The following is a 25,217-nucleotide window of genomic DNA, read 5'->3' as shown; positions in this document are numbered from 1 at the left end:
TTGGAAATGTACCATGGGGCATTTGCGATGGTGCGTAGAATTTTTGATTGAGTTCTTTGGATAATTTTTGTGTTTGATTTGCTGGCACAACTCCATAGTTCTATACCGTACGTCCATATAGGTTTGATGACTGTTTTATAAATCAGCAGTTTGTTCTCAATTGAGAGTCGAGATTTTCTACCTATAAGCCAATTTATTTCTTTCACTCTCAACTCAATTTGTTTCTTCTTCTTTAAAATGTGTTGTTTCCAGTTTAATTTAGAATCAAGATGAAGCCCCAGGTATTTGACGATGTTCTGTTGTGGTATGTTGACTTGATTAAGGCTAATATTTGGGCATTGGTCTTTCCTTAGTGTGAAAGTTATATGTGTTGACTTAGTTTCGTTAGCTTTTATCTTCCATTTCTTTAACCACTGTCCAATTTGGTCTAGGTGTTCTTGAAGTTTTAATACTGCAGCTCTTGGATCCTCTTCAGTTGCAAATATTGCTGTGTCATCAGCGAAAGTTCCAATGGTGGTTTTTGGAGAGGTTGGTAAATCGGATGTGTACAGTACATAAAGAAGTGGACCCAATATACTACCTTGTGGGACTCCTGATTGAATTTTGTTACGGTTTGATAGTTCATCCTCCACTTTAGTTTCAAATTCTCTGTGATTTAGATATGATTTTAATAAGTCAAAGTATTTGTTGGGTAGGGAGTTTTTGATTTTATAAAGTAATCCTGGGTGCCATACCTTATCAAATGCTTGGCTGATGTCCAGAAAGGCTGCTGTGCAATACTGTTTATTGTCCAAAGCTCTATTAATTACATTTGATATGCGATGGCATTGTTGCACTGTAGAATGACCTTGCCGGAATCCAAATTGGTGTTCTGGGATCCAGTTTTGGAATTCTAGGTCGCTCATAATTCTTTTAAGTAACAGCTTTTCAAGAAGTTTTGACATTATTGGCAGTATACTTATTGGGCGGTATGATGAAACATCCGTTAAAGCTTTACCAGGTTTCGGTATCATAATTACTTGGGCAATTTTTAGTGATATAGGCCAATAATTAAGTCTTAAGTTTGCTTTTAATATGTACAATAACTTCATTATACCTTTTTTAGGAAGTTGTTTTAGCATTGTTGCTGTTATGAGATCAGTGCCTGGTGCCTTCTTTTCATTCAAATGATTAATTTTATCTTTGATCTCCTTCGGTGTAATTAAAGTTAGTCGCTCTCGTTGATTAATTGGTAAGGCTAGTTCCTGCTCTACTTCTTGTACTTGGTCATTGTCGTGTGGCTTGAAGACTTCAGTTAGATGTTCAGCAAATAAATCAGCTTTTTCTTTGTTGCTTTTTGCCCATGGTCCTGGTGGTAATGAGTTTTTCCGAATTGGAGGTGAAGTATTTATTGGTTTATTTTTGTTTTTGATTGGTTTCCAGATAGAGTTATCTTGACGCGAAAGGTTTGATACATAGTTTTCAAATGAGTTGTTTCTCATCTGTTCTAGAGCTGTTTTTAAGTTTCTTGTTTTGTTATTATAAATTGTCCTGTCGTCTGGTCTGTGAGTTCTTTGCCAAATTGATCTGGCTTTTCGTTTTTCTGCTACTAGTCTTTTTATTTCAAGAGGAATGTTGGTTGAAAATTTTTTTTGTCCAGGTTGAGGGGTAGACTGTTTGGCAGCATTTTGAAGTAAGTTGATTAGATTATTAGTTTCTGTTTCTATTTGTTCGGGAGTTTGCAATCTCACTAGTAGATTTACTTCCTGTTCTATGATTAGCCGGTATGTGTCCCAGTTTGTTTTGAAGTTATGCAGTCGAGGTGTTGGTTTTTTGATTATCACCGTTGTGCTAATTGTGGCAATTATGGGACTATGATCTGATGATAAATCAAAACTTGGTACTACATCTGTATATGATTGAGATATTCCGTTTGTAATAAAGAAATCCAATAGGTCTGGTGTTTTATTTGGATCGGTTGGCCAATATGTCGGTGATCCCGTCGATAGGAATGAGTAGCTTTTATCCTGGATAACTTTTGCTAGCTCTCTGCCTTTGGTGGTTGTTAGGCGTGAACCCCATAGCGTATGTTTACAGTTGTAATCTCCACCTGCTATAAATTTTGGCCCTAGAGTTTCGAAAAAGGGTAGATCTTCTTTTGTATGTCTATGCCTGGGCGGACAATAAATTGCTGTGACAGTTATATCATATGTAGTGATGAGCAAAACAAGAACAAGACCAAGACCAGGCTAGTCTTGGTCTTGGTCTTGTTCTTGCAAGCTTGGTCTTGGTCTTGGTCTTGCAGCTAAAAGGCAGTCTTGGTCTTGGTCTTGGTCTTGCACTAGCTGGTCTTGTTCTTGGTCTTGGTCTTGCTGCAAGAGTCTTGCTGGTCTTGCTTTTTTGGTAGTAATAATTTGAACCAAACAATTTCGAATAAAATGTACATTGAAATAAATAAAGATGTGAAGAATGAAACTATATTTTTTGCTTTAAAATTTTAAAAGAATGTAGAATGTAGTTTCAAACGGATACCAATTTTAACATTATACATTCACCTAATGACCTAATTATTTCTCTCTATATAAAGAGATTAGAGTATATTTTTATAATGGTTATGTTTATCAGTAGGAAAAACCTGCATTTACAACCCTTGTTGCAATTACCGGCCTTCGGTTGTGTCACGTTGTGTTTTGCATGCTGACGATACCTGCCGCCTGCCTTCAGACCACGTCTTGAGTCTGGATTATTGTTTATTGCCCCTGTATTTTAATAAAATGTTAAAGAAAGAGAGCTTCGTAAAGGTGTCACAAATGGTCGGGGACCTTAAATTCACGGATTTTACGAAAAGGGATAAACGGTTTATAGTTGTTGTTAACAGATAATGATCTGCTCCTTTCACTCGAACACTGTAGTATTTATCCTACGAGGGTCAAATTTAAGAACATAAATTAAATTTTTTTAAGAGAACACAAAAATCAAATATTTTTACTCTATTTAATCATTATTTAATATAATTAACTTTTTTTATAAACTAACTAAAACATACTTTTTAGTAAATACGTACATATTTACCATACCTATTAATAGACCTAATACTATAACATAATAACTAAACCTAATGGGGAGTTATAAACGCTTAATTCTGTAATTTGTTATCTTGCAGTTCTTTAATTTTATTTAAACTACATTGCTCTCGTAACACGAGTTATTCGCACTTTTTATTTTCACATATTAATGGATTGAATACCCATTATGACATTTAAAAAGTTGAAAATATTCGGATGTGGGTAGTAAAAACTAGAATTTAAAACACACTGAAATGATGCGCATGCATTTCAAGTGCGGCACATAATATTTGTACTACTGGCCCTTTCTGGGGAAACCTAGATTCTTCCAAATATTTTTCAACTATGAAATCAGTAAAATTCTTTACACGTTTGTCATCCGGGATTTTCACAAATAATTCAACTTCTAACTTTCGTTGATTGTAAAAAATTAATCCAAAAAATAATTTTAAAAATTTCCCAGTATCGGAATTTTTGTCATTATAATATTCAGAACCTGAACCTAAGCTTTGGATTTTGCGATACCAAGCTTGACACATTGCAATCGACAACTAGTTATTTTTTATTCAGGCCACAATGCTTTCACAGCATTGTGAATCCCTTTTTAAAATCTATTATGATATTTTTTGTATTCATTTTAAATTTAACGACCTACATTTTTCCTCGATTATGCGAAAAGAATTGAAATAAGTGTCAGTATTTTTATTAGACAAAAAAGCGAAAACTACTGGTACATAAAAACCGTTTTTAATTGCATTTTTTTTAAATGGATTACCCTATCTATAATTACATTTTTTTGTCTTACAAGTAATTTCAATTGTCCTTGAACTGTCGCCGTTTGAAAACTTGCCTTTTGGACACTTTGAAGGTTGAGAAAATGCAAACCGTTTGACTTAATCAATACGACTTAAAAATATAACCAAAATATTATGTATTTTAAAAATTCGATATTGTTTAAGGTTTCTTACAATGTCAGTATATATTATTGAACTAAAAAAATAAAGTTAAATAATAAAAACCAATTTTTCTCAAAAAAGTGCAAGAGTCTTGCAGGTTGGTCTTGGTCTTGCGTGGTCTTGCAAGGTGCGGTCTTGGTCTTGGTCTTGTTCTTGCAAGCTTGGTCTTGGTCTTGGTCTTGCAACCAAAAGGCGGTCTTGGTCTTGGTCTTGGTCTTGCTGCAAGACCAAGACCAAGACCGCAAGACCAAGACCAGTCTCGCTCATCACTAATCATATGGAAGAGTTTGTATTTTTATCGATGTTGCTTGAATGTGATTTGTTTCGTATTTTAGCATTTCATAATGTTTTATAGTTTCTCTTATCAATACGGCTGAACCTCCGTGGGCTGTACCATCTGGGTGATTGGTGTAATATAATTTATACTTAGGTATCTTGAAGTAGGTTCTGTCTGTAAAATGGGTTTCACTTACTAGTAGTATGTCAATGAAATTTTGTTCCAGAAATAGTTTTATATCTTCTTTATGATATCTGAAGCTGGAATTAAATTTTTTCTCCGATCATATAAGCTGATTTAGCAAAATTCTCAACTATTTCATTACCTTTTATTCCAGAATGGCCCTTAATCCAAGCAATTGTTACATTTACTCCCAATTGTATAGTTTCAAACAGAGTTTTAAGAATATTCAATTCAATGTGGTTTATATGTTTGACTGTTACTCAATGTGTCCACCACGCTTTTACTGTCAGTAAATATAACATAATTACTAGTTGGATTCAGTATATAGTACATACTGAACAGCAAACATTACTGCTATCATTTCTGCTGTGTATATTGAGCATTCAATAGGTAGGCTATATTGATGATGGTAATTTTTATTTTCGTGGAACACTGCACAGCCCGTTCCATTTGCGTCTTTTGACCCATCGGTAAATATGTACTGAAAATCTTGATTGTGATTTTAGTATAGCTATCACTATAATATACCATCCAATCTGAGTTCAATAGTCAAACAAAAGTTTCTCAACTAAAACTGTCACTATCACATAGAGGTAGTTGCCAAACTCCCCTCATACGTCTAAAGGTGAGAAACTATCAATATAATGTAAATTTGTAGGTTTCTATTCATACTTTCTTATCTCTTTTTATTGCATAACGTATTATGTTTTCAATCTTTTTACCGGTGATTAGCGCACTCATCACTGTATACCGTTAATACCTTATCAAAGTTCCCATCTGACGTCATGCTTCAACGCCTGAATGCACAAGAGACCGTTAGTTGTTTATCGTGTGTCCGACATTACCAACGAATCCGGTAATATCGTATGGCATTTTTGCCGGGGATATCCTTTTTAGGTTCCGGCGCCAATTGCTTCTTTAAGCCTGTTTCAAGTAGCTGGTGCCCATGCATACTAGCCCAGGGGAACAGACGGCTTTACGTGCTCTCCAAAGCAAGGTGAACAGTTCACATCATTTTTAGAAATGGAAATGTCGGTGCTGAGATTCGAACTTGTTCGCTGGCTTAGAAGGCCAGTTATCTTGCCGCTGAGCTACGGCCGTCTACAAATCCGGTATATCAATATAACTAGGCAGTCTGTTAATTACTCATAAAACATTCTTATAATCAAACGAATTTCTCCGCTTGTTAAATAATAAAACAATTCACTTGTTTACGATTTATTAAAAAACATTTCTATTAAGTAAATATAAACACTTAAATATTAATGCTAATGGTACAACTACAGCAATATATTGACCAAACACCCAAAGTTTGTTTCTTAAAATATAATTAAAACTCTATCTGGTCCAGTCTATTAAATTAAAACCCTTACCACTTATCATTACGAGTAGATCTTATATTAACGCTAAATATTATCTATTTTTGAGAGATGTTGAGGAATACGCGGGATATTCAAACCCGGATTCTATAAGGGCGCATCTTCAACTGGATGACGAATATCCATTAAGTACTTTGGAAGAGATGATAGAAATGAATACAAAACTAATCCTTATACAGGAACTAGTGTAGTCAATGTCTCTTCAATAAGTCTTATAAGTTCTAACACATACTTTGACAAGCACTGCAGTGCTGTCACTAATAGTAGTTTATATAATTGCGTTTTTCGTTGTTGTAATTTTTATATGCCGCATCCCACGAGGATAAACACATCGCTTCACAAATACCGAAAGAGCATACAATAGCACATTGGATTAATAAGTGATGTAACATTAGTTGTTAAGGTAACAACAAAATTATTACAACTCGTAAAGTCCATCTATCAACCAAAATGAAGCAAAATACCTAGGGAGGTATGTCGACAGACATCCCATGGAGAAAACACATCAATATTTAAAATCCAGATGGAGTTCTGTTGTGAAGAACAACTCTATATCCAACATAAAGATTTCAAAACGCTTTCAGTCCAAGATATTGCGACTGATGAGCAATCCTTCATGGTTTGTTCCAACGAAGTCCGTTAACTCAGGAATAAAAAACTTTATATGAAATCTTCCGAACGTGTATAAACTCATCCAATGAAACTGGTTCCCAGTCTTACTTTAGAGCTATTACGATGTACAGGCTCAATTGATATACAGTCATGAGTGCACTAATAACCGGCAAAATAACGCAAAAGACCGAAAACATAATACGTTGTGAAATAAACTGAGATGAAACTAGTAGAGGTGGGAAATTATCGATAGTAACCTATAAATTTACATTACATTGATAGTTTTCCACCTTTACACGTATCGGAGGAGTTTGGCAACTGCCACTGGGTGACAGAATTTTATAAAATTCTCCCTCCTGTGATAGTTCTACACGTATCTACTGGTTTCTTCTCTTTTTATTTTACAACGTATTATGTGTTCCTATTTTGCCGGTTATTAGCGCAATCATCATTGAATACCGAGCTACTTAAAAGCTGTATTTTAGCGTGTTGTGTCCCAAATTGTACACTTGTTTTAAATTAGTAAATTTAGAAACTTCAACGCCACCGAGTATTTTCCAACATTACAAAATTATGATCTAATCAGTATAGTTGTTATATTTGTGTACGCAGATTTCAAATAAAATGATATTTCAACTAAAAAACAGTGTTAGACAAGCTTTCATAAAAAATATCGTTAATTTTGATGCACTTGTGTAATTATTTCCGAAAATGTTTCTCATAAGAATACAAAAATTAATACGAGTACAGACTAACAACGAGAATTTAACCGATAAACAAAAAGACATTTGAGTTTATCTTTTCTTAGTATCTAAATATATGTACAGTATGTCCCCGTAAGTTGTATCTATATGGAAAACTTTTTTATTATTAATTTTACGAAAAAAAGTTATTCTTCATAAAAAGCTCTGCATGGTCCAAAACCTAGGATTTAACCATCAAATATCAAATTTTTTGAATATTATACGAGGTATGTCAAAAAGTTTGAAATTCACTCAACAGTAAAGTAGCTTTATTTTTCACAAAATTGACAATTTCATAATATTGACTCTAGTATGCATTACATCCTTCTAATAGAAAATTTTTTTTTTTTTTGAAAATTATGGATAACTAACATTATTTTCAGTTATTTCAATTCAGGGACCTAATTCTTTTATTATTAATTTTACGAAAAAAAGTGATTCTTAATAAAAAGTTCTGTATGGTCTAAAACCGAAAATACAACCATCTTATGTCAAATTTTATCAATTTTATACGAGATATATCAAAAATATGAATTTCGCTCAAGAGTAAAATACGTTTATTTTTCACAATATCGAAAATTGTTACATATTATGAAACGTTATTTAGAATTAAAAACTATGTTTCAGTACGTAATTACATCCTTCTAATTGAAATATTCTGAACTATAAAAGTACTTTACTTTTGACCTAAATTTATCTTTTTTGACATACCTCGTATAAAATTGATAAATTTTGATATCAGATGGTTGTATTTTAGGTTTTAGACCACCCAGAACTTTTTATTAAGAATCACTTTTTTTTCGTAAAATTAATAATAAAAGGGTTATCAGAATTGAAATAACTGAAAATAATGTTAGTTATCCATAATTTTTCAAAAAAATTTTTTTCAATTAGAAAGATGTAATTGCATATTAGAATATAGTTTTTAGTTCAAAACAACTTTTCATAATAGCAATTTTCAATATTGTGAAAAATAAAGCTACTTTACTCTTGAGTGAAATTCAAACTTTTTGACATACCTCGTATTAAATTCATAAAATTTGATATCTGATGGTTGAATCTTTGGTTTTGGACCATCCAGAACTTTTTATAAAGAATAACTTTTTTTCGTAAAATTAATAATACAAGTTTTCCATATGGAAACAACTTACAGGGACATACTGTATATTACTCGCCAAGACTGGTAATGACTTTCGAAATTTTGCTCATCGGAGCCGAGAGCAGACATAGAAAGTATTCGGAAAGAAAGGGATGGATGACCGCCGGGCCTCGACTACGTGATTTTTAGATGTAGTTTACTTCTCCTACTAACATAATTTCCGGTAATTTTGCTGCTCATCAAGTGGGGGTGCCCATTGTAGGATTTTTAAAGTCATTCAGAGTTTTGACAAAGTGTACGAACATGTCGACAAAGAAAATGAAGATAAGCACACCCATAGAATAGAAAAATGCAGATACTCATCAAACTGAAATTTGATTACAGATGCATGTGCTTGGTTGTATGTTTCTAAAAACTGGATAATATTTGATGACAATTAAAAAATTTGCTACAATAAAAAATAGTCACACTTTTGAAATGTAAAATAGCTACAGGAAAAAATTGTGTCTGCATGTCTAAAATTACTTTAACTTTATTATACTTAGTTGTTCTCGCAATTGTTCTTAATAGTCTATGATAAATGTGGCAAGAGTTTGAAGGTAAAAATAAAAAACACAGTAATACGTTTATTGATTGACTTTTTTTGACGGATTGCTCTCTTGTGCTGCGTCTTTGTCGTCTATCTCATCCGCTTTTCTTTTCCTCTTGACCAGATGTGAAATGTCAGTAGCAGGCTTTGAGGAACTGGTAGATGGAGCTGGTTTGTCTGATTTTATTCCTTCCGTCATGGCCGATACTATATTTTTCATTGCCTATAAAATTAAATAAAAAAATATTGATGCTCTTTGTGCTCTACCAACAAAAATATTTATTTTTTAAATAGGTATATAATATGCAATATGTATTATTACTTTATTTTGGGGCTTTAAAGGTCTTGGTCTGGAATTATTTTCCCGTGACGGACCAATAACAGTATGAAAACCCTGTTTTTCATCTGCTAAACTTATCCTTTGATTCGATAGTTCTTGGAAAATTTTAGTTTTAAGTTTTAGGGTAATATTTAACGAGTTTATACCTCTGTAGTTTTCTGGCTGCTTTTTTGAATAGTAGAATTACGTTTGCTAATTAGTTCTCCATTATTCCGATATTTTATAATTTTGTTAATTGTTCTGTCATTGCAGCTTCACAATATTTCAGTAATTAGTTTGGTATTCCGTATTTACCTATCCCTTTCTACACATTTTGGCTTTATTAGTTCCTTTACCTCCGTTGTTTGACCTCTTATAAAGCGCCATATTTCCTTTTGCAGATCATAAAAATCATGTTCCAATTCTTTCGAAAGAAATTACCTTACAAAATGGCATCATTCCGCCATTTTTACGGATGATCCAAAAAGGACACCCCATATATCTTATGGAAAATGTAATGTCACTCAAATACAACAAAATTTACATGAATAGATTCGTCTTGAAATTACAATAATTTCATATCATTGCGTCAACTCTGAATTTTGATTAATAACGGCGTAAATTGATATAAATAAATCTAAAATCAAATGGGTCTGTAAATAAGATAGAAAGAGAAAAGATATTTTGTGAAAAGGCACTTCATAAATCTTTCTGCAGGTATTATGACAATGCAGTTCCAGTGACGCACCGCAAAATACTGGTCCGTCTCACGCTGGGTTAAGCTATTTTTAATAGCGATAATAACTTAGCAACTAATAGTATTAATGAATATGGACTTCAAAAATGTGATTTCGTAAAAAGGTTGGCGCAATGATATGAAATGATTGTAATTTCGAGAAGAATCTATTCATGTAAATTTTATTGTATTTGAATGACATTAAATGTTCTCTAATAGTCCAAGAGGCAGCGCTGAAAAATCTCTTTGAATTTACTAAAGCTAGATTTTTCACAGTTGATTACTGTGATTGTGTAGAGAAACACACTGCGGTCGGTCAAGCGAAACGTAGAACCGGGGTTACTGAGAGGGTATCAAAGTTGCTTTCCTACGAAGGTAATTAAATCCATTTACTAAGGCTGAAAATCAGTACACACATTCTAAATTAAATATAAATAAAAGTTATTATAGTCGGTCAGCTGTATGACGGGACAGAGCCGTTCGGTCGGCCCCAGTGAACGTACAGGGTTATTCACTATATTTTGACCCCCTTGTAAACTGCTTTATTTACAGAATTAGAAAAAATGTAAAATACAAAAGTTATTCGATTTTTAAATTATGATTTTTTGACATATATATCGTACTAGTAACGTCATCCATTTGGGCGTGATGACGTAATCGACTATTTTTTTAAATGGGAATAGGGGTCGAGTGCTAGCTCATTTGAAAGGTTATTCAATTCCCTATGCAGTAATATAAACATTAACATGATGAATTATACAGGGTGTCCAAAAAATTTTTGAATTAAATTAATTGTTTAATTAATCATTCAAAATTTTTTTTGGACACCCTGTATAAATAATGATCTTATTGTTTATAGTACTGTATAGAGAATTGAATAACTTTTCAAATGAGCTAGCACACGACCCCTATTCTCATTTAAAAAAAAATAGTCGATTGCGTCATCACGCCCAGATGGATGACGTCACTAGTACGATATATATGTCAAAAAATCATAATTTAAAAATCGAATAACTTTTGTATTTTACATTTTTTTCCAATTCTGTAAATAAAGCAGTTTACAAGGGGCTCAAAATATAGTGAATAACCCTGTACATTCATTGGGCCGACCGACCGGCTCTGTCCCGTCATACAGCTGACCGACTATAATAACTTTTATTTATATTCAATTTAGAATATGTGTACTGATTTTCAGCCTTAGTAAATGGATTTAATTACCTTCGTAGGAAAGCAACTTTGATACCCTCTCACTGTTCTACGTTTCGCTTGACCGACCGCAGTATGTTTCTCTACACAATCTCAGTAATCAACTGTGAAAAATTTAGCTTAAGTAAATTCAAAAAGATTTTTCAGCGCTGCCTCTCCGTCTATAAGGTGTGCGCGGTGTCCTTCATTAAGTGTTTCGGTTCAAAAATTAGTTAAGAAAAGAAGACTTTAGGACGTGCTATGTACAGCTTAATCGCTATGAAGTGATTAATTTTAAAGCCTATTATCAAACTTTGTAGTGTTTAAGTATTTATTCAATTGGTTAGGAAAGAAATAAAAGCCTACTGATTTATAAATTTTTTTATTAAAAAATAGTACAAAAGTTCAAAAAACGAGGCGAATGCAAAAAAGCAATATTCCTAACATCAGTCTTTAACAATTTTGATTAATTTGAGTATTTAACATAAGCAGCTATGTACAAAATTATTAACTGACACTTGGATGCTGTGAATAAAATTATTAAAACGAGACATGTTCACCCAAAAAGTTCCTGTTTTTTTTTTAATAAATATAAAGTTCTTAAAGTACAAAAGTAAATAATGAGAAATGGTAAACAGTAAGTAGTATATTAATAACTAATAAAAAAACTACAGAAAATTCTCTGTTTACTCGTTTAAAAAGACAAACAAGGCCTTTTATAAAACATACGTGATTACAAGATTTTAATTTGTATTTTGAGAACGGTTTAAGTAAATCGGAGTGTCAAATTTAAACCATTTTAATCAAAATTCTAGTTTACTTCCATTAAATATAGAACTTAAGGAGAAGAACTTATGTCTGTAACTTAAGAACTTATAGAGGGTAGGAGAAGCGTAAGAAAGAGACGCGTTTTCTGGTTGAAGAACCTGAGATAATAGTTTGGTTGCAGCTGAACGCAACTGTTCAGAGCAGCTGCCTCGAAGGCCAAAATAGCCATGATGATTGCTAACCTTCGTCACGGAGATGATACTTAAAGATGATAACACTTAAAACCACCACACACTGGCATAAATGCTGTGTGACTGGACTCAGCCTCCCTACCCTACAGAATACAAATAAAAGCCTTTGGAGAAGATAATAATAAATAATCATTAATAAGAAGACGAACATAATGTACAAATGGATGTACAATAAAACAAGGTACATATATTAAAGGATGATAAAATTACATTTTAGGATTTAAATAGAATGTATTAACAAATGAAGAACAAAATATGATGAAAAAAGAATACAAATGTCTAAAATATACTCACGGACAAAAATATTGCATATGCATATGAAATGAATTTTTTTTGTGCTGCTATCCTTAGCCCCCCAGTATCATGAGAATAGGATTTCGTTTCCGAATGTGATGTTTTAGTCATATAAATCCTATAGTCGGGTATATACTGGCCAATATAATTTTTAAATTGAATTTCATCAAGGTAAGTATTCACTATTCTAGCGACATGAAGACGTGCATTAGCGCCAATGTCTTTTATATAGTAGCGCCTATATGAAAATGTTTTTATCACCTCCACGTGTTCGGTATGTCATTTCAAAACAATATCGCTCCATGTCACTATGCCGCCACCACCATAACTAACGCTCTGTATGAGGTTACAACTGACATACTTTTCGCTAACTTATTTGTAGACGAAGTTTTGTCAATCTTGCTTCCATATCATGAACGGTAGTGGAGTGGTATTTCTTGGAAAGGAGATATCGAATTTGTGGAGGTGATTGGGTGAATGACAGCTGATATGTACATTAAAACCATTTTAGAAGATAATATTTTGCCATTTGCCAGCCACATTGGATAACAAATTCGTGTTAATGCATCATAAAGCAGGTCTTCATGTCGGTAGAATATTGAATACTTATCTTGATGAGATTCAATTTAAAAATTATATTGGCCACCATATAGCCCATATTAAATTTAAATCCGATTGAAGTAAAAAACATACGTACTCTCAATCATTTATTGTAACTTCCGACGACCGGTTTAGCTCTCTAAAGTATGAAGAGCATCGTCAGGTCAACGGTTACAAGTCACTAAATGCTACAAATAAAGACCAGAGTTAGAACAATGTCTGGTTGTAAAAAATGCTAAAGATCCATAAGATCAAGACAATATTGAACAACATACATAAAAGTACACTCGGGGGGCGGTAACAAACGTCCCCAAGCTCACAAACACATGCAGATGTATGCCGTCTGTAATCATGCAATGATAACGTGTCGTACTTACATTCGGTTACCAGAAGCTACTTCTTGAGTATTCATTAACCTGATATCTTGCTTAAGTTATGCTAACGGGATATGGTGGAATAGACGGAGAATGTTGTAAAGATTAACAAGTTTTATGGAAATTGGAAATTCTTGAGGGTGATGTGATAGTTGGAGAAAGACAACCAACAAATCTGTGCCTGTTATTTTTTGTTTGTGAAGTAGACTAAAGTGAATGTCATATATACAATTTTAATATGTGATGGTGATTTTTATTTCTATTTATTAAAAGATTTTTATTTATATTTATTAAAAGAATGTAGCTACAATTTTTAAGCTTTCCGACTTTTCATCCCTTATGCGACCACTACTCCTCTCATTAGAACATCAAGGAGTATTGACCTTAACAATTTGGGTTACAGCTGCACGTCCACAGCTAATACTAGATATCAACCCGTTTTGATCCAAACGTTGTCAGCCTTACACTAACACATACATTAATAAATAGAATTCTTTTAATAAATATAAATAAAAATCTTTTAATAAATAGAAATAAAAATCTTTCAAGACCATCACATATTAAAATTGTATATGACATTCACTTTAGTCTACTTCACAAACAAAAAATAACAGGCACATATTTGTTGGTTGTCTTTCTCCAACTATCACATCATCCTCAAAAATTTCCAATTTCCATAAAACTTGTTAACCTTTACAACATTCTCCGTCTATTCCACCATATCCCGTTAGCATAACTTAAGCAAGATATCATGTTAATGAATACTCAAGAAGTAGCTCCTTGTAACCGAATGTAAGTATGACACGTTATCATTGCATGATTACAGACGGCATACATCTGCATGTGTTTGTGAGCTTGGGGACGTTTGTTACCGCCCCCCGAGTACTTTTATGTATGTTGTTCAATATTGTCTTGATCTTATGGATCTTTAGCATTTTTTACAACCAGACATTGTTCTAACTCTGGTCTTTATTTGTAGCATTTAGTGACTTGTAACCGTTGACCTGAAGATGCTCTGCATACTTTAGAGAGCGAAACTGGTCGTAGGAAGTTACAATAAATGATTGAGAGTACGTCTGTTTTTTACTTCATTCAAAATGAACTCTCATATGCAACCCATTCAACATTTAAATCAGATTATTCCATTTATATGATACTTTAAAACATCGCATTCGGAAAAGAAATCCTATTTCTATGACACTGGGGACAGCACAAAAAATTTCATTTCACACGTTAATTTCAAAATATGTAATATTTTGTCAGTGAGATACAAAAATAAAAAGTGACTACCTAAAATTAAGAAGCAATATCCTTAGCATAATTCAAAAAGCAACAAATAAAATCTACAAACTCTAAATTAAAATTCCATATAATTTTCTTCTTTGATATCCATAGTGAGTATTATGAAAAATATACATATCGAAAACATCAACACCTATATCTAATATCCGTCTCACCTTGACTACAGTATAAGGAACATTGGAAATGTAGTCCTTATAAGAGTTTTTAGCGCGGTGATGCCGATTTTATCAAAAAGAATTTGTAACGGAACATTAAAAATGTTTTAGAAAGGCAATCTACAATTTTGAGATTCATATGCGTTTTAAGTTTATTTGATATACTATAGTTATTACGCATATGAATCCGAAAATTGTAGATTGCCTTTCTAAAACAGTTTTAATTTAATTTCTCTAATGTTCGATTACGCATTTTTTTTGATGAAATCGGCATCACCGCGCTAAAAACTCTCATAAGGACTGCATTGAATATGTTCTTTATACTGTAAAGTCAAGGTGAGACGGACTATAGACAAAAACAAGACATCCAAGTGCCAACTAGTAATTTTAGTTTAAACCATTCTTGTTCTATTTAAATGGCAACTTTCTCAAGAGCTTCTTCAATTGTGGTAGGCTTTCTTTTGACTTCAAGTTTATTAACACAACATGACTCGACTTTTTCGAAATTTGGCTTACAGACAAAATTTTTTATGGTGGTTCTAATATCACATTTACATACCTCATCTTTGTAAGTTTTCATGTCGGTAACTTTTTCCTGTATATCCGGTATGAGACTCTTGATTTCCTTAATTTCTTCATCGACCTCGTCTTTTTTGTCTTCGACACTTTCCAAATGGGCGATTCTGTTGTTAAGGTATTCTAAGGAACTGTTGAAACTGTTTATAGCTTCGTCTATTTGGGTGTTCGTAGAGTAAGCTACTCCTAACTTGTAATACGTTTCTGCTACCGTTCTGGAATCTTTTGCGAATATGTCTTTTTGTATTTTTAAACCTTCCGTGATGTCGTTGACGGCCGATTCGAAATTTTCGCTTTCCAATGAAACTTCGCCTAAAACTATCAGTGTTTCGGCAAGGTTCTTTTTGGCGGCGGTACCCTGTTTTTGGAAGATTTTCTTGGCCAGCTCAAGAACCTCCCAGGCGACTTGAAGATCTGTTGGTTCGTCCTCAGTTTCAGCTGCGGTGTCTTCTAAAAAAATAAATAAATAAATAAATAAATAATATCTGAAATCTTATTATAAACCAGAGCATTTAGCACAAAATAAATCGATTTTTAAATACAGTACCTAGAGACTTGCAAAGGAAAGCATAGCTGCATTTAAAAGTGCATAAAAAATATCCAAAAGTGCATAAACATGTCAAAATAAATATATTAACCCCTTCGGTACGGTGATGCACCCGTGTGCATCATGCTTGACTGTCTGGTCAGTACGGTGATGCACACGGGTGCATCATGAGTTTTCGTTCGCCATAAGGCGGTGACACCATCCTCATCATATTTCAGGTATTTTTGTTCCGTCCGAATTACCTTATTCAAATCTAAAAGTGGGAAAACCACGCCTAAAAGTGGATGATGCCCAGAAGGAGATTAGATTTAGTTAATTTGATTGGTGATAAGGTTGTTTGGATGTTTTGACTGATGGGATTGTGTGGGAGGTGAAGGTACTGTGCTGCTGTTTACAACTTACCTTACTATCCGTCATTCTCTTTGCCTTATCCCTATGCGGGGTCGGCTTCCCTAATTGCATTTCTCCACACAATTCTATCTTGGGTCATATCAATGTTAATCCCCTTTACCAACATGTCCTGCCTTATCGTCTCTCCCCAGGTCTTCTTTGGTCTTCCTCTCCTACTCCTACCAGGAATCTGCACTTCAGATATTCTTCGTATTGGGTGATTAACGTCTCGACGTTGAACATGACCAAACCATCTTAACCTATGCTCTCTCATTTTGGCATCAATTGGTGCCACACCTAGAATTCCCCTAATATACTCATTTCTAATTTTATCATTCTTTGTCACTCCACTCGTCCATCTAAGCATTCTCATTTCCGTCACATGCATTCGTTGTTCCTCTTTCTTTTTCACTGCCCAACATTCAGTTCCGTACGTCATAGCCGGTCTTATGGCTGTTTTATAGAATTTCCCCTTCAGCTTCATTGGAATTTTTCTGTCACACAACACACCACTCGCTTCTTTCCACTTCATCAATCCAGCCCTAATTCTACTGCATGCATCTCCATTTCTCCATTACTCTGTAATACCGATCTTAGGTACTTAAAACTATCGCTTTTCACAATCATTTCACCATCCAAAAATACCATTTTATTTGTAGTAACTCCATCTTTAAATGAACATTCCAAATACTCTGTTTTTGTCCTACTAAGTTTTAAACCTTTTTCCTCCAGAGCCTGTCTCCACTGTTTCAGTTTTTGTTCTAAGTCTCTTTCACTATTTCCTATTAACACTACATCATCAGCATACATTAAGCACCATGGAATGTTACCCTGTAGTTTCGCTGTTATCTGGTCCAAAACTAATGAGAATAAATACGGACTAAGCACAGAGCCTTGGTGCAATCCTACTTTCACATGAAATTATCAGTCTCTCCCACACCTGTCCTAACACTAGTCGTTACTCCCTCATACATATCCCTCACAATCTTTACATATTCACCAGGGACTCCTTTCTTATTGAGTGCCCACCACAGAATCTCTCGAGTAACTCTATCATATGCTTTCTCAAGATCAATGAATACCATATGAGCGTTTGTTTCTTTACTCCTGTATTTTTCCATCACCTGTATTTTTCCATCTCCTGTATTTTTCCTTACTATCCCTTGCAAGATAATTCGGATGGAATTTCCCAGATTAGGAGACTGGGGCAATATCAAGCACAAAATAATCTGGGAAATTCCATCCGAATTATCTTGTTTATCTTTTTTACTAATTTTTATTTAAAATGGTATTTTATGGATAAAATTAAATTTAACTCACATACTATGTAGAATAATAAGTTTAATAAATAGTATATTACTTTATGAGGCGGAGAAGCATGACTTTTCTTGACGCGCCCGATATTACGCGCCGAACAAAGTGAGGCGCGTAATAGAGGGCAAGTCAAGAAAAGTCGCTTCTTTGCCGAATAAAGTATACTATTTTTCTTCAAACGTAGCAAAATCTAGAATGCCTCAAATGACATGGGGGCTGGAAATCAAGCACGGTTGCCGAAGGATATATAGAGGATTCAATAAGAAATAAGAACGATAATGCTCAAAAAATTTTAAACCCTCATGATTCGGGAACATCGGGAATGATTGCTGAAAGTTGTGCTCGACCATCAGTATCATCAACAATTACCAATGCGTATCAAGAGTCGGGAACATTTTTGCACGGTTTCAATTTTGAAAATGCCTCGTTAACTAATTGTACTTTTAATATTACTATAAATAAAAATGATGTTTAATTGTTGTTAATGACATTTGTATTGTTGCTTTGTGACATGTTTCATATTGTTGCCATGACAACATTTTTCCCTCCGCCGTAAAGAAATGGGAAAAAAAACTGCTGCCGGCGGAGACATCAAACTTTGACAGGATCAAGTTAGATAAGTAATGTCATCATTATTTGACGTTTGAAGAAAAAATAGTTTTATTTCTAAAATTAGTGTTATTATTACATTAACTTTAATTAGTTGTAGTGTGATACTGTATTTTAACCGACCGCGCGAAGCCGCTTGGTAAATGGTCGAATCCGTATACAGGAGCTGACTTGCCGAATGACGATACGGCACGAAAGGGTTAAGGGCGATATGTTGTTACTCAGGGGTTTTTAGGGTCGCCGAAGACGAATACGTCATCAGAACCGACCACCGAAGCATGTGGTGCCCAGGTTCACTGCTAAGGCAAGTCATCTGAAGTTTCGAGGGTATTCGGCACTAAATTGATGCAAACAGATTACTCGGGGGTTTTTGGGGTCGCTGCACAAGAATACGCCATCAGAACCGGTCCCCGCTGCATCTGGTACTCAAAAACCCTCCAAACTCCAGAAGATAACATACCTTAACAGTAACCTTGGGCACCAGGTGGTCCGTGGGTCGGTTCTGATACCGTATTCGTATTCGGCGACTCCAAAAACCGCTTAGTGATCTATTTGCATGCATTTAAGGCCGAAAACCTTCGAAACTCCAGAAGATGACCTGCCTTAGCAGTTACCATGGGCACCAGGTGTTGCGGGTGTAAGTTTTGATGGCCTATTTCGTGTTTAAATAATTGATGGATTCGACCGTTACTTGATGGAAGTTGTTATCTAACAAAAGTATTGTTATCTAACAATAAAACACTGAAAACGTTTTTTTTTCTATACTTCCACAAAATTTAGTACAACTATGTGACTACAGCTGTTTCGGCAGAGTGCCTTTCTCAAGTGATCTATATTACTATGGGTTTGCCATTTTGAAGTCTTTACCTGAAGAGGTTGAGGAGTGAGGATATATATGTGACAGATATATTTATGAACCAGCTTCAAACAACAATTTCTAAACATGCCGTATTTAAACAGTTCTTATATTGGTGGAGGTGCGTGGATGATATACTAGTATGCTTTACAGGAACTAACAGGCAACTTGACCAATTTCTATCATACATTAATTCACTTCATAGTAACATTGAGTTTACAATAGAAACCGAAGAGAATAAGTCCATAAACTTTCTAGATGTAACAATTAGCAGACTACACAACAAACCATATATCATAAACCTACCCATACTGACACAACTATACACAATTCATCATCTCATCCTACACAACACAAATTTTAGCAGCCTACCATAGCATGATACACAGACTGACAGAAATTCGCAAGTCAAAAAATAACTTCGAGATAGAACTGAACACCATTAAACAAATTGCAGTAAACAATGGCTATAACGAACAAACAATTAACAAAATTTTAAACCAAAAACTCCATAAGAAAGCCCTGAAATTAGTCTATCCACCACCACAGAAAGAACCCAGTACCTTCTGCTCTATCACATACACTGGCAAGATAACAACAAAAATAGCCAGATACATAAAAAAGAAAGGAATAACACCAGCTTTCAGAACTAACAACAACTTAAGCAAATATATTAAGAACAATACGAGCCGAAAGAGAAATCAACTACAGAGTGGTGTTTACAAACTAACTTGTGGTGACTGTCCGAAAACTTACATCGGTCAAACTGGCAGAACCTTTGACAAACGGATAACAGAACACAAAAGGGCTTTCAACTATAGAAAAACAGACACCTCTACATACGCACTTCACCTTCTAGATCATAATCATTCTTTTAATGAACAGTTTCAAATTCTGCATATTCAAATTAAAGGCCTTAAGCTTAAGCTATCTTTATTAGAATCTATGGAAATTAATAAATTGAAAAATACAGATATAATTCTGAATGACCAACTCGAGACAAACAGCTCCCCACTCCTCAACCACTTCAGGTAAAGACTTTAAAATGGCAAACCCATAGTATAGTAATACAAATCACTTGAGAAAGGCACTCTGCCGAAACAGCTGTAGTCACATAGATGGAATACATTTTGTGGAAGTATAGAAAACAAACGTTTTCAGTGTTTTATTGTTAGATATTTCGTGTTTATTAACACTAAAAACCCCTCGTATAATCGGTTTGCATCAATTTAATGCCGAAATCCCTCGAAACTCCAGAAGGAGATGTGGCCCTAGAAACCAGGTGCTACAGTTGTCAGTTCTGATGGCATATTCGTCAAAAACCGCCCGAGTAATCTATTTGCATCAATTTAATGCTGAAAACTCTCGAACCTCCAAATGATTTTCCTTAGCAGTGACCCTGAGCACCAGGTGCTGCGGAGGTCGATTCTGATGGCGTAGTCGTCTTTAGCGACCTCAAAAACCCTCGAATAACAAAATCCGGCCCTTAATATGCTTATTTTGACATGTTTATGCACTTTAAAATGCAACTAAGCATTTCCACCCATTTTTCTATAGTAGACTTTTTTCCTGACATGCTGAACACAATGTAAAAAGTTGGAAAAACGTTGTAATCAAAATTTAGTCTAGTTCCCAGAAATGAAATCTCTAAAAACGAAAGGAACAATCTGAATTTTGCTGAGAATATCAAAATAAAGTTTGAGGAAGTGATCCGGACCCAAAAAATAAGGGATCACTAGACTAGATTCTGTATGGCATCTACGGTACCTGCATGACTACTATATCATATCTTATTTTATCTTATTTGTGGGGCAGAGCCTGATGATTAAAATTGTCTATACCCTGTTTTTAAACTAGGAGGAGTAAACTCAAAAGACAGATTCACACCCAATACTGTCACTAGAAAAATCACCAGATTCATCTTCTTTTTTTGTTGATCATGTCGGCCTTCGACGGTAATCCATAAATATGATATTATACTAATACGTCGTTAAAAAGTTCTAAAAACAACTGTTTTTTTATATAAATACAAACTAAAAATGTAAAAATTAAAGGAATAACGCAGAAAACACATAAAATCGCCGATATAACCTACAGTAGGAAAAATGAAAGAATACCCATGAACGAACATATAAAACACGCTGTATTTTTCTGTCACGGTGTCACAAAAAAAAATTGGCCAACGCAAGTACATGTAATAATTATTATTGTTGCATGTACTTGCACTGGACAATTTTCTTTGTGACAAGTTGACAGGAAAATACAGCGTGTTTTATATATGTTCGTTCATGGGTATTCTTTAATTTTTCCGACTGTATGAATTTTAAATGCAAATAGTGTCAAAATTTCAAAATTTAATGGGGTAAACTTGCCTGCGGTTGGACCAATTACGTAATTGGTATGTAATTGTAAGTGTATTAAATAGTGTGTTGTTACTGCCTTCTGGTTCTAATTAATTAAAAAGACTAAACACGTCTTATTCACTGGTATCCAATATCTAAACAATAACATTAATGATTCATAGCGCCTCGCCTTACTACATACTAACTTCTACTAATTATTTGTATATCTATATCCATACTGATTGCTCAGCGTATTTTTATACCTATCTGAACCATAACAAATATAGTTCAAGTTCACTCGTAATAAACATGTGATACAAACTATAAGCTATTGTTTTTATGTATGTTCAATACCCTAAAGGTTAATAACATCATATTTAAATTATGATTTATACAGAGGGTTCATAATATACCACATAAGGGTAAGAACAGAACAAGTCGCGGTGGAGGTGGAGGTCGCGGTCGACATCCATGTAAAACAAACACATTGTACTGAATGAAAGAGAACAGAGCAGGTAAGTCGCGGTGGAGGTTTAGCGCGATGCCATCCAGGAGGTTTACATCGATGCTTTTGAAAATAAAATGAGTTTGTTTTACACGGATGTCTACTGCGCCGCCTACAAGGATGTTTCCATGTAATTGGTCCGTTCGAAGCCAAGTTGTCATTACCTGCGCTATCTGAGTCGATACTTTTTATATAATCCCTTTTTTGTGTTCAGTTTATTTTTTAATTTCTTCAAATTTCATTAAACTACTTCACTTGATAGTGGTTCTAGCTCGACTGACAGCGCAGGTGACCTCCTTGCTATGTGCTGTCGACATCGCCCGCGACCTAACTAGTGGCATCCACCGCGACCTACACCTCCACCTCGACCCACTTGTTCTGTTCTTACCCTTACTCCTCCTAGTTTAAAAACGAGGTATAGTTTTATGAGAAGGGAAGGTTTATAAAACACTTTAGAACAGTGGTGGGCAAACTTTTTAAATGGGGGCCACAAAGTTCAACAAAATCTATAGGAGGGCCAGAATTATAGAAACCAATGCATTTTGTTTTAAAGCTATAGTATACTATTTATGTCGATGAACCCTTGGCGGGCCGGATTAAATACTTTCGCGGGCCGTACTTTGCCAATCACTGCTTTAGAAGTACACTCATGATTGGCATTAAATACTCATAAAATTTTAAAATATTCCAAGTAAGTAAAAAAATTACCATCAGCTCCATCTTCTTTCGTGATTCCGTTTGATGTACCTTCGCCGGAACCGTTTGCGACTGTTGTACCATTTTGTTTTTCGCCATCTGATTGTTTAGCATCATCTGTTTTTTTAGCATCATCGGACTTCTCAGCTTCTTTAGCCTCATTTTCATTATTCTCTTGTGGTTCGGTACTATTTTCACCTTCCTCGTCGTTCTCTTCAGTTTCATCAGCGTTATCTTCTTCTGACGATTCTTCATTTCTAGGCACGGCGTCACCTAAAATTCAAATTAAAAATTAGATTATTCTAAGACTAATAATAGACTGAAGTACTCCCACCAAAGTAGTTAGGCCAGTAGAATAGATTTGGAAGCAGGTAAAACTACCACAAGACTGGAACGTAGGTATAGTAATTGTACCTATTCACAAGAAAGGAGACCAAACTGTTTGTGATAACTAGAGAGGCATTACCCTCCTAAACGTGACCTACAAAATATTGGACTACATTCTTTAAGATCGACTGTCGGAATATTGTGAAAGCATAATAGGCAAATACCAGTGTGGGTTTCGCAAAGATAAGCCTACTATCCATCAAATATTCCTTCTAAGACAGGCTATGGAAAAAACATGAGTATGGAATTGATACTTATTATTTGTTTGAGATTTTAGATGTGCCTATGACAGTGAAGATAGAAATGCACTATTCAAAGCCATGGTAGAATTTAATATCCCAATACACTTAGTGAAATTGGTGAAAGCAACTCTCTCAACAGTCGAGTGTAAGGTTAGAGTGCAGGGGCCCTATTTTCGAATTCATTCGCATTCGAGTATATTTCGCATACGAAATTAGAAGAATTTCGCTCGAAATCCAGTTTTTTGTATTTTCGAATACTTCGTGTACGAATTTTTTCGTATACGATGACTCCAATGGGTATGAACCATTCGAATTTGGATGCTCGTATACGAATTGTTTTGTTGTCATTTCAAGGTCATTTCAGTTGTCATTGATGGTTTTATTCGTTGTTGTATACAATATTTTTACATTGAACTTTCTTTTCGATGGGTGGTTTAAAATATTTTTTTAATAGAAGGAAACGACATACTGTACGATAATGCATTGAATATATAACCTAACCTAACTTTATGTACGTATTCTAGCATTGGATGTAAGCTCTAAGCTACTATTCCATTATATAAAGTTATTTAAAAATAGTTTTGAAACCCCTCAGTTTGTTTTGAAAATTAAATAGTAAAATATCAGTGTAAATTCTCAATTTTTTCATACTATCACATTATATAAACGTGCATTTAAAAAATCGTTTTGAAACACCAAAAAACTAGTAAAATATCAGTGTAAATACAGGCTACAAAAATAATAAACAAAATAGTTGACTTTGCAAACCGATATTACTAATATTATGTACGCTTAAGATTCGATTCCAGCTAATATTTTAGCTATTTTTTTAATAATGTAATTATACCATTGATTGAAATTATACAAGAAATTAATAAAATAATTATGACAACACTGTGACTCTTCAGATGAAGGTTGAGCCCAATTTTGTTCGAATTTGCAGTGTTGCCGGTGCAAATTTCGAAGGACGTTAAAAAATACAGATTCAGATTCGTATACGAAATTTTTTATTTGAGTTAACTCGTATGCGAACAAATTCGATTGAATTCGAAAATACGACCCCAGAACAGAGTATCAAGAATTTTCCAGGCACAAACAGGACTTCGACAGGGAGCCAGCCTATCGTGCCTTCTATTCAACACTGCCATAGCCACCTTTACTTAACAAGCCATGAAGTTGAAATTTGGCAACATCTATTGGTAGACCGATTAATTCTGACAGTTCTCATTTGTTTTTAAATAATTTTCACTGTATTTACAGAGAAACTGAAATATTTTACAATATTTCGTGTTCCAAGTTATAAAGAACATTAAAAGGTATGTTATTAAGATGATTTTAGTTCAATATAATATATTTTTATATAAACTTGCGTGGATATAGAAATCCGTCCACTTAAAAATTTTGTCATTTTTAATGTCTTATATTTCCTAAACCTGTTGGCAGATTTAAGTGATTTTTTTAATATGTTATTGGTTATAGCCTAATTCTTTTACAATACCGCTGTAATAATATTGTTGCTAATCAGTTAAATTTTTATGGTGTACGTACCGGGCATTGGGCATTATAAAATTCTGAAATTAAAACCCAACTATAGACTCCGGTTTTCTTAACATTCTGTTTTTTTTATTAATTCGCTTATGTTTAACAACTAGAATTGTTCTTTATCAATTCAGGGTGTTTCTAAATGAGTGCGACAAACTATAAGTGGAAAGGAACAAAATGCAAAATTTTGACGCCTGTATTTTAAATGTAATCATTTTTTTCGAATCCTGAGAAAACTAATAAGTATTTTTGAAAAATTTAAACGCAGAATGAAAGATTAGTTTATTGCTGAGGGCCGAAAGTCCCTTAGAATGAATAAAAAGGTTTTTTTAATGACATATTTGA

General features: G+C 34.1%; 1 protein-coding gene across 3 annotated transcripts in view; it reads right to left on the bottom strand.

Annotated features, from left to right (window-relative positions):
* Positions 1-8,904: 8,904 nt before the first annotated feature.
* The window catches only part of LOC126884622 (protein HGV2), a 100,327-nt gene continuing 84,014 nt past the window's right edge, over positions 8,905-25,217 (bottom strand). For 2 of the 3 annotated variants that reach the window (XM_050650680.1, XM_050650681.1), the window contains exons 3-5: positions 22,714-22,974; positions 15,426-15,892; positions 8,905-9,105 (exon numbers count right to left, since the gene is read on the bottom strand). In XM_050650680.1, the coding sequence (XP_050506637.1) occupies positions 8,920-9,105; positions 15,426-15,892; positions 22,714-22,974 (914 nt within the window). In that variant the 3' untranslated portion in view covers positions 8,905-8,919. The remainder of the gene's footprint in view (positions 9,106-15,425; positions 15,893-22,713; positions 22,975-25,217) is intronic. The other variant, XM_050650682.1, reaches the window with a different exon arrangement.

This window comes from Diabrotica virgifera, chromosome 5, assembly GCF_917563875.1.
Source record: "Diabrotica virgifera virgifera chromosome 5, PGI_DIABVI_V3a".
In the NCBI taxonomy this organism is placed as follows: domain Eukaryota; kingdom Metazoa; phylum Arthropoda; class Insecta; order Coleoptera; family Chrysomelidae; genus Diabrotica; species Diabrotica virgifera.
This window is presented reverse-complemented; position numbering and strand designations above follow the sequence as displayed.